The 15,292-nt window shown below is 42.7% G+C and overlaps 1 protein-coding gene across 2 annotated transcripts in view; it reads right to left on the reverse strand.

The window, feature by feature from the left end:
- Positions 1–10,224: 10,224 nt before the first annotated feature.
- LOC106567542 (vasodilator-stimulated phosphoprotein) overlaps positions 10,225–15,292 on the reverse strand; it is a 39,378-nt gene continuing 34,310 nt past the window's right edge. For both annotated transcript variants that reach the window (XM_014136967.3, XM_014136966.3), the window contains exons 11-13: positions 14,102–14,171; positions 13,888–13,945; positions 10,225–13,532 (exon numbers count right to left, since the gene is read on the reverse strand). In XM_014136967.3, the coding sequence (XP_013992442.1) occupies positions 13,495–13,532; positions 13,888–13,945; positions 14,102–14,171 (166 nt within the window). In that variant the 3' untranslated portion in view covers positions 10,225–13,494. The remainder of the gene's footprint in view (positions 13,533–13,887; positions 13,946–14,101; positions 14,172–15,292) is intronic.

Consider the following 15,292-nt stretch of genomic DNA (forward strand, 5'->3'; position numbering starts at 1 on the left):
CGCCATCGTTTCCTATGACTGAAAAGAGCTTCTGGACATCAGAATAACTCTCAATAACCTTGATTTGGACAAGGATTTCTACTTCAACGAGTCGGACCAGGCCTAAATCCCCGACACTCGGAGAAGGAGACGGCGCTATAGAGGCCGTTGTGCAGGATAACTTACCAGACTACCAGACTACGTCAGAGAGTGAATAAATCGCCTCTACCCTCCAATCTATTGGTGAATGTGCTGGAGAATAAACTGGATGAGCTCCCTTCAAGACTATTCTATAAACGTGATCTGAAGAACTGTAATATCCTATGTTTCTCCGAGTCGAGGCTGAACAAGGACATGGTAAATACAAATCTATACAGGACAGAACAGCTGCGTCGGGAAAGCTCACGTGTGTCTCTTTGTTAACAACAACTGGTGCACAATCTCTAAAATTAAGGAAGTCTCGAAGTTCTGCTCACCTGAGCTAGAATATCTCATGATAAACTGTAGACTTGACTATTTACCAAGAGAGTTTATCTTTATTTTTCGTAACTGTCTATTTACCACCCCAAACTGGCACTAAGACCACTCTCAACGAGATGCATAGGGTCATAAGAAAAAAGGAAAATGCTCACCCAGAGGCGGTGCTCCTAACATTGATTTTAATGCAGGAAAACTGAAACCTGTTTTACCTCATTTCTACCAGCATCTCACATGTGCACCAGAGGGGGAAAAAAGTCTACATCACCGTTACTCCACACACAGAGATGCATAAAAAGCTTTCCCTCAGCCTTTATTTGGCAAATCTGACCATAACTCTATCCTGCTGATTCCTGCTTACAAGCAAAAACTCAAACAGAAAGTTCAATGCAGGACTGTTTTGGTAGCAAAGACTGGAATATGTTCCGGGATTCATCCGATGGCATTGAGGAGTTTACCACGTCAGCCTCCTGCTTCGTTAGTAAGTGCATTGCCGACGTTGTCCCCACAGTAACCATACATACATATCCCAACCAGAAGCCATGGATTACAGGAAACATCCGCAAAGAGCTAATGGCTAGAGCTGCCGCTTTCATGGAGCGGGACACTAATCCAGACGCTTATAAGAAATCCCGACTCGCCCTCCAACGAACCATCAAACAGGCAAAGCGCCAATACAGGACCAAGATCGAATCCATAATCTGGACGCTACACCGGCTCTGACGCTCATCGGATGTGGCAGGGCTTGCAAACTATCACAGATTACAAATGGAAACCCACCCACGAGCTATGCACGCTTTTAGGCAAGCAACACTGAACTATGCGCATGAGAGCACCAGCTGTTCCAGACGACTGTGTGATCACTCTCTCCGTGGCCAATGTGAGTAATACCTTTAAACAGGTTAACATTCACAAGGCCATAGGGCCAGATGGATTACCAGGATGCCTTCTCAGAGCATGCACTGGCAAGTGTCTTCACTGACATTTTCAACCTCTCCCTGACCCAGTCTGTAATACCTACTACAATGCATTTGGAAAGAATACAGACCCCTTGACATTTTCCACATTTAGTTACTTCACAGCCTTGTTTTAAAATTGATTCAATGCTTTTTTCCCGTCATCAATCTACACACAATACCCCATAACGACAAAGAAAAAAATATTTTTTAGTACATTTTGCAAATGTATTACAAATAAAAAATGGCACCGTTGGCAAACCTGTATTTGGGGAGTTTCTCCCGTTCTTCTCTGCAGATCCTCTCAAGCTTTGTCAGGTTGGATGGGGAGCGTCGCAGCGCAACTATTTTCAGGTCTCTTCAGAGATGTTCAATTGGGTTTAAGTCCGGGCTCTGGCTGAGCCACTCAAGGACATTCAGAGACTCTTCCCGAAGCCACTCCTGCGTTGTCTTAGCTGTGTGCTTAGGATCGTAGTCCTGTTGGAAGGTGAACCTTCGCCCCAGTCTGAGGTCCTGAGCGCTCTGGAGACGGTTTTCATCAAGAATATCTCTGTACTTTGCTCCATTCATCATTCCCTCGATCCTGACTAGTCTCCCATTACCTGCTGCTGAAAAACATCCCCACAGCATGATGCTTCCACCATGCCTCACTGTGGGGATGGTGCCAGGTTTCCTCCAGACGTGACGCTTGGCATTCAGGCCAAGGAGTTCAATCTTGGTTTCATCAGACCAGAGAATCTTGCTTCTCATGGTCTGAGTCCTCTAGGTGCCTTTTGGCAAACTCCAAGCGGGCTGTTTAACACCTTATAGGCCTACTGTCATTAATGTATAGCCTACTTATTGAATGTTAATTGGTGTCTAGCTGTAGGCTAGTTGTCTAGTGATATTGTCAACCATCATCAGCTGATCCAGGAAAGAAAACAAATATTGATCGAAAATAATAAAGCTAAATAAATTGTCTACTACTTTTGGCAATGGATGACACGGAGAACACCTGAAAAACAAAGCAATGAGTGCTCTAAACAGCTGACTGACAAAAGCAAACCATGATAAATCAACTGATAAATCGAATGCATTGGAATAAAGGCATAGGTTATTTTCATCAAGGATGCATGGCAAACAAATGGCAAAAATTAGGAAGTAAAAGGAAAATCTATGAGTATTGGAGCTCAGCTGAGGCCGAAATTCAGCACTACTGCGTGGACAGCGCCACCACATAGGAATAAATGGTTTAAACCATGACAGAGAGGTGGGGGTGTTCGTTTTATTTGGAAGCTTTTATTTTCATATTTATCGTTTGTAAAACATGTTTACCATTATCTTTTAAACAAATAGGAGAATGCTTAAATTAGCATTATTTAGAGACCCCCCTCAACCAAAGTTATACTTTTGTTGAATTTAGGGAGCTAACATCTCATTTAGGGGAGCTGAACCCCCCCCCCCCCCCGTAATTCATACCTTGTGACAAGGCCTCTTTCCCCTCAGGAGGCTAAAAATATTTGGCAAAGGCCCTCAGATCTTCAAAAAGTTCTACAGCTGCACCATTGAGAGCATCTTGACTTGCTGCATCACCGCTTGGTATAGCAACTGCTTTGCATCCAACCGCAAGGCGCTACAGAGGGTAGTGTGTACGGCCCAGTACATCACTGGGGCCGAGTTCCCTGCCATCCAGGACTTCTATACCAGGTGGTGTCAGAGGAAGGATCTAAAAATGGTCAGAATCTATCCACCCAAGTCATAGACTGGTCTCTCTGCTACTGCAAGGCAAGCGGTACCGATGCACCAAGTCTGGAACCAACAGGACCCCGAACAGCTTCTACCCCCAAGTTATAAGACTGCTAAATAGTTAGTCAAATATTTAACCAATAGCTACCCGGAATATCTGTATTGACCCTTTTTGCACTAACTCTTTTGAACACATACGCTGCTGTTACTGTTTATTATCTATCCCATAGTCTAGTCACTTTATCCCTGCTTATATGTACATATCTACCTCAATTACCTCATAGCCCTGCACATCGACTCGGTACTGGTACCATGTGTATATAGCCAAGTTATCATTACTCATTGTGTAATTATTCCTTGTGTTATAATTTTTTCTATTTATTCCTCGTTTTAATTTTTCTACAATTTCTTTTCTTTTTTTTCTGCATTGTTGGGAAGGGCCCGTAAGTAAGCACTGCACTGTTAGTCTACACCTGTTGTTTACGAAGAATGTGGCAAATTTAAATTTGTTTTGATGAAGTCAAGAAGCCCCCCCCCCCTACTACTACTACTACTACTACTACTACTACTACTACACTACTACTACTACTACTACTACTACTACTACTACTACTACTACTACTACTACTACTACTACTACTACTACTATCAAGTTCGCTACATTGACCAGCTAGGTTCACAATGTAAAAAAAAAAGCAACTTGTGAAATTAGAGGATAATTTAATATAACCATTAGCAACAATTTAAAGAGTATCTGTGAAAAACTGGACCAAAGCTTTTGTACTTATGCATAATCAATGAATATGGTATTGTACATTAGGGGAAATAGATTAAAGACACTCTCTCTGCTCCTCTCAAAACAAACATCACATTGACGCAAAGCTGATGGCAAAGCGACGCGTACATGAGTGGTGGAGAGGACTTCCAAGGACTTATTAAGAATGTTCTTAAGAGGCAGCTTTTGCCATTACAAAGCCTAAATCAGCAAAAAGTAGGATACCTTTAATCAGGAGTTCACAGCGATTTTTTTCCTTGACATGATAAAATAACTCAAGCGTGGATTGGTAACTTGTTTTCTAATTTTGCACACAGAAAATAGAGGCCCTATGCAACTCGATCAAAAAGAATGGCACTGATTGGCCCTCATACCCAGCCGCCCCGTTTGACCTAGAGATTTGAGTATTTGCATGTAGATGTCTGTCCTCATGCTGAACAATTTGCCTCAAGGACCCATAAGGTCTGTTAGGACTGATTTTTCTCCATCTTGGACATTTTTGAAAACCTTTAAATTCTTCTCTTTATGAACCATAGGACCAAAGGACACCACATGTGGAATGCAGGCCCATGGTATATGTTTTAACTTAGTTTGAGAAAAGCTAAGGCATTGGTCATTTAAACCACTGTAAATCCACTCCACATTGGTCTATCAACTTGAAATGTGCCATTGCTATCATGGACGTGCCTAAGATGGACCACTCTGAATTTGGTATTGATATCTCAAAAAGCAAGGAAACTATTAACAGCTCATTCTTTATGTCAGTGATTCCCAAACTTTTTATAGTCCCGTACCCCTTCAAACATTCAACCTCCAGCTGTGTACCCCCTCTAGCACCAGGGTCAGCGCACTCTCAAATGTTGTTTTTTGCCATCATTGTAAGGCTGCCACACACACACTATATACATTTATTAAACATAAGAATGAGTGTGAGTTTTTTGTCACAACCCGGCTCCTGGGAAGTGACAAAGAGCTATAGGACCAGGGCACAAATAATGATATAATAATAATCAATCATTTTGCTCTTTATTTAGCCATCTTACATATAAAACCTTATTTGTTCATCGATAATTGTGAATAACTCACCACAGGTTAATGAGAAGGGTGTGTTTGAAAGGATGCACATGACTCTGCAATGTTGGGTTGTATTGAAGAGCGTCTCAGTCTTAAATCATTTTCCACACAGTCTGTGCCTGTATTTAGTTTTCCTGCTTGTGAGGGCGAGAATCCACTCTCACATAGGTACATGGTTGCAAAGGGCATCAGTGTCTTAACAGCACAATTTGCCAAGGCAGGATACTCTGAGTGCAGCCCAATCCATATATCTGGCGGTGGCTTCTGATTAAATAACATTTTCACAGAACCGCTTGTTGCAATTTCGATGAGGCTCTCTTGTTCAGATACTGGTAAGTGGACTGGAAGCAGGGCATGAAAGGGATAACGAATCCAGTTGTTTGTGTCATCCGTTTTGGGAAAGTACCTATGTAATTGCGCACCCAACTCACTCAGGTGCTTCGCTATATCACATTTGACATTTTCCATAAGTATGAGTTCATTTGCACACGAAAAATCATACAATGATGGAAAGACCTGTGTGTTGTCCTTGCTAATACAGACAAAGAAGAGCTCCAACTTCTTAATCATAGCCTCAATTTTGTCCCGCACATTGAAAATAGTTGCGGAGAGTCCCTGTAATCCTAGATTCAGATCATTCAGGCAAGAAAAAACATCACCCAGATAGGCCAGTTGTGTGAGAAACTCGTCATCATGCAAGCGGTCAGACAAGTGAAAATTATGGTCTTTAAAGAAACCTTTAAGCTCGTCTCTCAGTTCAAAAAAGTGTCATTATTTTGCCCCTTGATAACCAGCGCACTTCTGTATGTTGTAAAAGCGTTACATGGTCGCTGCCCATATAATACACAAGAGTTCAGGGGCCTTGCTTTAACAAAGTTAACCATTTTCCCTGTATTGCCCAAAACGTCTTTCAAGCTGTCAGGCATTCCCTTGGCAGCAAGAGACTTCCTGTGACATCGGGTGCTATAGGTGTCATGGAGGACAGGTAGTTTGCCCCCGCTGATGCGTTGTGCAGACCACACCACCCTCTGGAGAGCCTTGCGGTTGAGGGCAGAGCAGTTGCCATACCAGGCTGTGATACAGCCCGACAGGATGCTCTCGATTGTGGATCTGTAAAAGTTAGTCAGGGTTTTGGGTGACAAGCCAAATTTCTTCAGCCTCATGTGGTTGAAGAGGCGCTGTTGCGACTTCTTCACCACACTGTCTGTGGGTGGACCATTTCAGTTTGTCTTTGATCGATGTCCCTTCAATGTGGATAGGGGGGTGCTCCTTCCGCTGTTTCCTGAAGTCCACAATCATCTCCTTTGTTTTGTTGACGTTGAGAGAGAGGTTGTTTTCCTGACACCATACTCCGAATGCCCTCACCTCCTCCCTGTTGGCTGTCTCGTCGTTGCAGGTAATCAAGCCCACTACTGTTGTGTCATCTGCAAACTTGGTTGATGATTGAGTTGGAGGCGTGCATGGCCACGCAGTTGTGGGTGAACAGAGAGTACAGGAGGGGGCTGAGCACACACCCTTGTGGGGCCCCAGTGTTGAGGATCAGCAAGGTGGAGATGTTGTTTCCTACCTTCACCACCTGGGGGTGGCCTGTCAGAAAGTCCAGGACCAAATTGCACAGGGTGGGGTTGAGACCCAGGCCTCCAGCTTGATGATGAGCTTGGAGGGTCCTAGAGTGTTGAATGCTGAGGTGTAGTCAATGAACAGCATTCTTACATAGGTATTCCTCTTGTCCAGATCGGATAGGGCAGTGTGCAGTGTGATGGCGATTGCATCGTCTGTGGACCTGTTAGGGCGGTATGCAAAGTGAAGTGAGTCTAGGGTGGCCGGTAAGGTGGAAGTGATATGATCGTTGACTAGTCTCTCAAAGCACTTCATGATCATGATGACAGAAGTGAATGCTACGGGGCGGTAGTCATTTAGTTCAGTTATCTTTGCCTTCTTAGGTACAGGAACAATGATGGCCCTCTTGAAGCATGTGGGGACAGCAGACTGGGATAGGGAGCCAAAAGTTGAGTATGACACAAATATAAATTTTCACAAAGTCTGCTGCCTCAGTTTGTATGATGGCAATTTGCATATACTCCAGAATGTTATGAAGATCAGATGAATTGCAATTAATTGCAGTCCCTCTTTCCCATGCAAATGAACTGAATCCCCCAAAAACATTTCCATTGCATTTCAGCCCTGCCACAAAAGGACCAGCTGACATCATGTCAGTGATTCTCTCGTTAACACAGGTGTGAGTGTTGACGAGGGTAAGGCTGGAGATCACTCTGTCATGCTGATTGAGTTCAAATAACAGACTGGAAGCTTCAAAAGGAGGGTGGTGCTTGGAATCATTGTTCTTCCTCTGTCAACCATGGTTACTTGCAAGGAAACACGTGCCATCATCATTGCTTTGCACAAAAAGGGCTTCACAGGCAAGGATATTGCTGCCAGTAAGACTGCACCTAAAATCAACCATTTATCGGATCATCAAGAACTTCAAGGAGAGCGGTTCAACTGTTGTGAAGAAGGCTTCAGTGCGCCCAAGAAAGTCCAGCAAGCGCCAGGACCATCTCCTAAAGTTGATTCAGCTGCGGGATCGGGGCACCACCAGCACAGAGCTTGCTCAGGAATGGCAGCAGGCAGGTGTGAGTGCATCTGCACGCACAGTGAGGCGAAGACTTTTGGAGCATGGCCTGGTGTCAAGTAGCAAAGAAGCAACTTTTCTCCAGGAAAAACATCAGGGACAGACTGATATTCTGCAAAAGGTACAGGGATTGGACTGCTGTGGACTGGGGTAAAGTCATTTTCTCTGATGAATCCCCTTTCCGATTGTTTGGGGCATCTGGAAAAAAGCTTGTCCGGAGAAGACAAGGTGAGCACTACCATCAGTCCTGTGTCATGCCAACAGTAAAGCATCCTGAGACCATTCATGTGTGGGGTTGCTTCTCAGCCAAGGGAGTGGGCTCACTCACAATTTGGCCGAAGAACACAGCCATGAATAAAGAATGGTAACAACACATCCTCCGAGAGCAACTTCTCCCAACCATCCAGGAACAGTTTGGTGAAGAACAATGCCTTTTCCAGCATGATGGAGCACCTTGCCATAAGGCAAAAGTGATAACTAAGTGGATCGGGGAACAAAACATTGATATTTTGGGTCCATGGCCAGGAAATTCCCCAGACCTTAGTCCCATTGAGAACTTGTGGTTAATCCTCAAGAGGCGGGTGGACAAACAAAAGCCCACAAATTCTGACAAACTCCAAGCATTGATTATGCAAGAATGGGCTGCCATCAGTCAGGATGTGGCCCAGAAGTTAATTGACAGCATGCCAGGGCGGATTGCAGAGGTCTTGAAAAAGAAGGGTCAACACTGCAAATATTGACTCTTTGCATCAACTTCATTTAATTGTCAATAAAAGCCTTTGACACTTCTGAAATGCTTGTAATTATACTTCAGTATTCCATAGTAACATCTGACAAAAATATCTAAAGACACTGAAGCAGCAAACTTTGTGGAAATTAATATTTGTGTCATTCCCAAATCTTTTGGCCACGACTGAATACACTACTGTTAAAAATGTTGGGGTCACTTAGAAATGTCCTTTTTTTTTTTTTTTTTTTTTTTTAAAGCACATTTTGAGTGTCTAGTTTCAGAAGCAGATGCCTCACAAGTCCTCAACTGGCAGCTTCATTAAATAGTACCCCCAAAACACCAGTCTCAACATCAACAGTGAAGAGGTGACTCTGGGATGCTGGCCTTCTAGGCAGAGTTGCAAAGAAAAAGCCATATCTCAGACTGGCCAATAAAAATAAAAGATTAAGATGGGCAAAAGAACACAGACACTGGACAGAGGAACTCTGTCATAGTTTTGATGTCTTCACTATGATTCTAGTACAGTGTATATATACACACACAGTACCAGTCAAAAGTTTGGACACACCTACTCATTCAATAAAAACCCTGGAATGAGTATGTGTGTCCAGACTTTTGACTGGTACTGTATATTTTCCTAAATTTAGGACAGACACTTCAAAACCTTGTTTCTTATGATTTATTTTCTGTTTGCGTTTCTATGGCCTTTAGTAGTAAAGGCCCCAATAATTTTTTTTGATACCTATAGGGGTTCTAAAATTCTAAATCAAATAGCTAAATGATCCATAATATCTTAAAATAATTCCATACCATATGTCAGTTTAGCACCCCCCTCCTCAACATCGTAGACTAAAGAATTATGCACTGGGTAAATGCAGGCACTGGGCTGGAGGCAATACAGAGTTTGGACAGATTACCACCTGTCACACAGCGAGTCTGCATGCTCCTCAAACAGTGGTTGATGCATGGAGTGAAATAACCGGAGTAGCCTGAAAAAACTTGCATATCGATGTTTTTTTTTTTTTCCATGTCCCTGCCCATTTGATAATGGGCCATTCTAAATCTAAACAAATGTTGCATATTAGTAAAGACAAGATTACATTTAGAATAGTGAACATAGGATCAGTTGATGAGAGAACAGCGTGTATCAGTCACAACTAAAGTTGCTAAATAACTCTGAATCTAGCATATAGGACCTGTTTCAAATGATCACTTTTACGCTCAACATAACCACTTCATTTGCACACTTGCTCCGGGCTGGGCAAAATATCCTATCTACCTAGTCTCGCCACATCAACATTGTGGTGAAGAAGGTGCAACAGTGCCTCTACAACCTCAGGCGCCTGAAGAAATTCGGCATGGCCTCTAAGACCCTCACACACTTCTACAGATGCACCATTGAGAGCATTCTGTTGGGCTGCATCACCGCCTGGTACAGCCTGGTACAGCAACTGCTCTGCCCTCAACCGCATGCCTCTCCGGAGGGTGGTGCGGGCATCCCAACAAATCACCGGGGGCACGTTGCCTGCGCTCCAGGACATTACAGCATCCAGTGTCAAAGGAAGGCCAAGAAGATCATTAAGGACCTCAGCCAACTGAGCCACAGACTGTTCACTCAGCTACCGTCCAACAGACGGATACAGAACAGGTGCATCAGAGCTAAGAGAGAGACTAAAAAACTGCTCCTATTATCAAACCATTGAACAGAAATCACTAGCCCTCTACTAGGTGATGCACACACTCACACAAAACACTGCATATTCTTGCGGTATACAAATGGTGTACATTCAAGTAAATATAACTGCCACTATGAAAACTGTTAAATACATCCCTAGTCTCTCCACCCACCCAAAACAACAGATGAGACAGACCATAGTTTAATACAAGAAACAGCTGTATTTGACCAAATTTCTGACAAATTTTGGTGTAAATATCATTCTCTCTAATAGAAAAATCACCCTTAATAAATCCAAAATAATAATTACAATTTATCAAAAAATACATTCCATTGTCATTACCACAGTATTTCCAATGGAAATAGAAAACCATATGCAATTTAAGTACTATTCTTTTTTGCTTAATAACAAATCTATACGATTGTAAGTGCATTCAGGTGACAAGGCAGAGTTGCATTAGCTAAGATTGGCGTCTCTGTCAGAAGATTGGCATCTCTCACGTTAGCTGCCAGTATTATTAAGTACAGTACCCTCAGAAAGTATTCACAACCCTTAACTTTTTTCACATTTTGTGTTTTAGATTATTGTCCTGCTGAAAGGTGAATTTGTCTCCCAGTGTCTGTTGGAAAGCAAACTGAACCAGATTGCCTGTACTTAGCTCGATTATGTTTATTTTTATCAACAACAAAAAAACTCCCTAGTCCTTGCCGATACAAGCATACCCATAACATGATGCAGCCACAACCATTCTTGAAAATATGAAGAGTGGTACTCAGTGATGTTGGATTTGCCCCAAACATAACACATTGTATTCAAGACAAAAAGTTAATTTCTTTTTTTGCATTATTATTTTAGTGCATTACTGCAAACAGGATGTATGTTTTGGGATATTTTTTATTCTGTACAGGCTTCCTTCTTTTCACTCTGTCATTTAGGTTAATATTGTGGAGTAACATTGTCATTGATCCATCCTCAGTTCTCTCCCATAACCATCATTTAAAATCACCATTGGCCTCATGGTGAAATCCCTGAGTGGTTTCCTTCCTCTTTGGCAACTGAGTTAGGAAGGATGCCTGTATCTTTGTAGTGACTGGGTACACTATCCAAAGTGTAATTAATAATTTCACTATGCTCAGTGGTATATTTTATTTTACCATGCTAAATTGTATATTTTATTATACCATCTACCAATAGGTGCCCTTCTTTGTGAGGCATTGGAAAACCTCCCTGTTTTTGTGGTTGAATCTGTGCTTGAAATCCACTACTCAACTGAAGGACCTGACAGATAATTGTACCTTTATTTAAGTTGGCAAGTCAGTTACATTGGTCTGCAACTTTCTGTGGTGCTATGGCTGTTACCACAGTGACAAGATGGCTGGATAGCGGCTGTGGCAGCATATTTAACCTTTATTTAACTAGGCAAGTCTGTTAAGAACAAATTCTTATTTACAATGACGACCTACACTGGCCAAACCTGGATGACACTGGGCCAATTGTGCCCTGCCCTATGGGACTCCCAATCATGGCCGGATGTGATACAGCCTGGATTCGAACCAGGGACTGTAGTGACACCTCTTCCACTGAGATGCAGTGCCTTAGACCGCTGTGCTCTGTTGGTTACAGAGATCGGGTAGTCATTAAAAAATCATGTTAACCACTATTATTGCACAGAGTGAGTCTATGCAACTTACATGACTTGTTAAGCAAATGTTTTTCTCCTGGACTTATTTAGCTTGCCATAACAAAGGGGTTGAATGCTTATTGACTTAAGACATTTCAGTTTTTCATTTTGATTCATTTGTAAAAAAATAAAAAATCATCTAAAAGCAAAATTCCACTTTTACATTATGGGATATTGTGTGTCGATCAGTGACATATATACATTTTATCCATTTTAAATTCAGGCTGTAACACAACAAAATGTGGAAAAAGTCAAGGGGTTTGAATACTTTCTGGAGGCACTGTATCTTTAGAAGATCCTACACAGTCAGGTACAAGTCCCTGGACTGCACAGTGATACGTTGCAGTTACCTGCACTGCAGCAGAATCATACCAGGTACAGTCCCCAACCTGCTCCCCTCCTCTTCTCACCTCTACTCTTTTCTTATGTGGCGACTAGAAGAGTTGGCAGTGTTAGGAGCGTAGAAATAGAATGGACAGAACAGGCATAGTTCTCCATGTCATTGGGAAGTGGATATGGTTGGCAACCTATTGGACGTGCTTCACAGGGAGCTAGGAAATGTCAGGCATTAAAGTGCTTAAAAAATATTTCTTCATTCTTAAATAGATACAATTGTTCACTTAACATCCAATCAACAATTGTTAATTGCTTTTAGAGGACAATGCCCATTCTAATAATTATGTTTCTGTGTCCAGGTGGCAAACTGTCATCATATCCCATATCGACCCCTAGCCCTATGTACTTGTGGAGATCTGAATGGATAAGACTGGCGTAAGTAATATGGTAATAGCGCTAACTTGCGCTGATTGGCTGAATGATATTTTTCCATATTGCTTACACCAATCTTCTCACATCTCTACTAGTGAGGCAGAGGTGGCAGGGGCTAGGGGTTGATTTGGGATTGGGCCCATTTGTCATCTATAGGTGGTCTGCTGAGGTTGTCTGTGCTACATGGAAAAGTGGGCATGGTAACTGGAATAGGACCCGGTGCAGACGGTCCTAACTGATATCTGCTAATCCCTGAGGTGAAAAATAAAACTGTTGATGTGAGGTGTAGCCAGAGCTCAGAGGACAACCAGTATAAAGTGGCTCCGGGGTGAAGTTTCCCCTTGGTAGAGATCTAGGATCAGCTTCCCCGCCTCTAATCCTAACCTTAACCACTAGTTGGGAAAATGCAAAACTGACCCAAGATCAGCACCTTACTTTTAATAGCTGTAGACGGACAGACAGACATTTAACCAGGAGAACTCCCTTATTGTTGCGAGCTGGGATTTGTAGTTCCCTAACTGCTCCTGGGGAGTACAGAAACTACAGAGATAGGCTTCATGTGCGATTCTCCTGATTCACAGTGCCCCCCTGTGGTCAACTCCTGCAGCTTGTTACAAAAATATACAAAAAAATGTACTTCTGCTGCAGCGACCAAAGTTAGGTTGACTTTTAAATGTGCAACTGTTGGAAATGTACTGCGTTTTGATGGTGTGGTCGATGATATTCCCTGAACTGTTTTCTCTAGTGAAGAGTAAGGCCAGAAATGGACACAGGTAAGATATGGGAGTTGACTTGGGAGGTGAGTAGAGTAAGGTAGGCAGTGATGGCGAGCAAGAGAGACACAGAAAAATAACGGCAAACAGAATTTCGGAAGAGTGCCGATTGGTACAATCCTAAACGTATAGGTATGTGGTGAGTAGAACATTGAGGGAGAACAGCCTGAACAGTGCAGGAAATGTATGATCCATCCACCCCTCTCCACCATCTTCTGTCCAGGTGCCAGTGGCTATATGTTGAGAGACTATACTGGGCCTCTCCTCTGCAGCTCCTGGATAAATGCTGAAAGAGAAAGAGGGGGGAATTAGTGAGAAAGAGAGGCTCAAAAATTCCTCACATATTATCCGAACCTACAAATTATTTATTTTAAATACCTCATGGATTAATATTATTTTCTCAATTCTCATCATTACAAATCATTTATCAGTATGACTTATTCTGAGATATGATTTGTAATAATGAGAATTGAGAAAATAATATTAAACCAAATAAATAATGTGTGTAAAGGGTAGATAAATATACTGCAGTGGCTGGAGCAAAAATGTATTATGATTCTTATTGACTGTACTGCTAGTAACAAAAAAAGAAAATGCTAGGGAGTGCTTCTTGAATGGGATGGGCCAAATCAGGAACTCACCCCCGATAATTTCATCTTTCACTTTATGGAGCTCTTTTCTCACTTCCTCAAGGATATCCTAAACACACAAATCAAAATAGTATGATCTGAGAAGGATGCCAATAGATTGTCTTTATCTGACACCATTAGTAGAGGAGCAATGGCCTCCTGTTATGTCTAGTCTACATGACAGTAATCCTTTAAACACAACAAACAGGTCAAAGGTGGAGCTTACCTGTTTGATTCGCTCCATCTCTGTGTCTTCACTGCCTGTGCTGGCCGTGGTGTTGTTCACTGCCTTCATCCTGATAGAAACAGATATAGACAGAGAGAGGAGCAAGATGGGAGTAAGAGCGATGGGAGGAGGAGAAAGGGAGAGAGAGGAGCGAGAGCGATGGGAGAAGGAGAGAGAGAGAAAGAGGGGCGAGAAGGGAGTGAGAGCGATGGGAGAAGGAGAGCGAGAGAAAGAGAGCGAGAGAGAAAAAGGGGCGAGAAGGGAGTGAGAGCGATGGGAGAAGGAGAAAGAAACAGGTAGAGAATGGGAAAAAGGAGTGAATGGTGGGACAAGATGGGCAGAGAGCGGGAGGTCAACAACAAAGACCAAGGATATGGAAGCTCAGTTTGGCCAAAAGTGGCGGGTTGTTACGCTCCCGAGTGGCACTGTCTAAGGCCCTGCATCTCAGTGCTAGAGGCGTCACTACAGACACCCTAGTTCGAATCCAGGCTGTATCACATCCGGCTGTGATTGGCAGTCCTATAGGGCGATGCACAATTGGCCCAGCGTCGTTCAGGTTTGGCCGGTGTAGGCAGTCATTGTAAATAAGAATTTGTACTTAACTGACTTGCCTAGTTAAATAGGCTGCCACGGCTGCTATCCAGCCATCTTGTCACTGTGGAAACAGCCATAGCAGACCAATGAGCAGTGGATAACGCCCCTCTGCTGGTGTTGTACAGACATAGAAACTGAAGTATTTTCAATGGTCAGTGTGGCGTGACTTTGGCTACATTACTTGCAATAGGTTTTTTCCAACTATGTTGTACTAGTACACCAGATTTAACTTATCATAGCCACTGATCTTGAGTTAATACATTTTGTTTCCAAATCTGAGGGGGTGTGACAATTGTTCGACTTGCGAGAGGCACCAGTCCAGAAACAGACCCTAACCTCTTGGCACTTGACGTAGATATGAAAGAATTGGACTGGTACTATAAACAATATGGTAGTTTCCCTACCTTACCCTCTGATAGGCTAAGTGGATATATATTTTTACCATATTGCTTTTACCCATCCAATCCCTTCAAATCTACACCAATGCCTAGGGCAGGTGTAGGAAAGTAGATTTTTGTTGGGTAAATGGTTGGGGGGCCGGAAAATAACAATGTGTACATTGCAAATTGACCACAACCAAGCCCAAAATAAGTAACT

Source organism: Salmo salar, chromosome 13, assembly GCF_965601325.2.
Source record: "Salmo salar chromosome 13, fSalSal1, whole genome shotgun sequence".
Taxonomy (NCBI): Eukaryota; Metazoa; Chordata; class Actinopteri; order Salmoniformes; family Salmonidae; genus Salmo; species Salmo salar.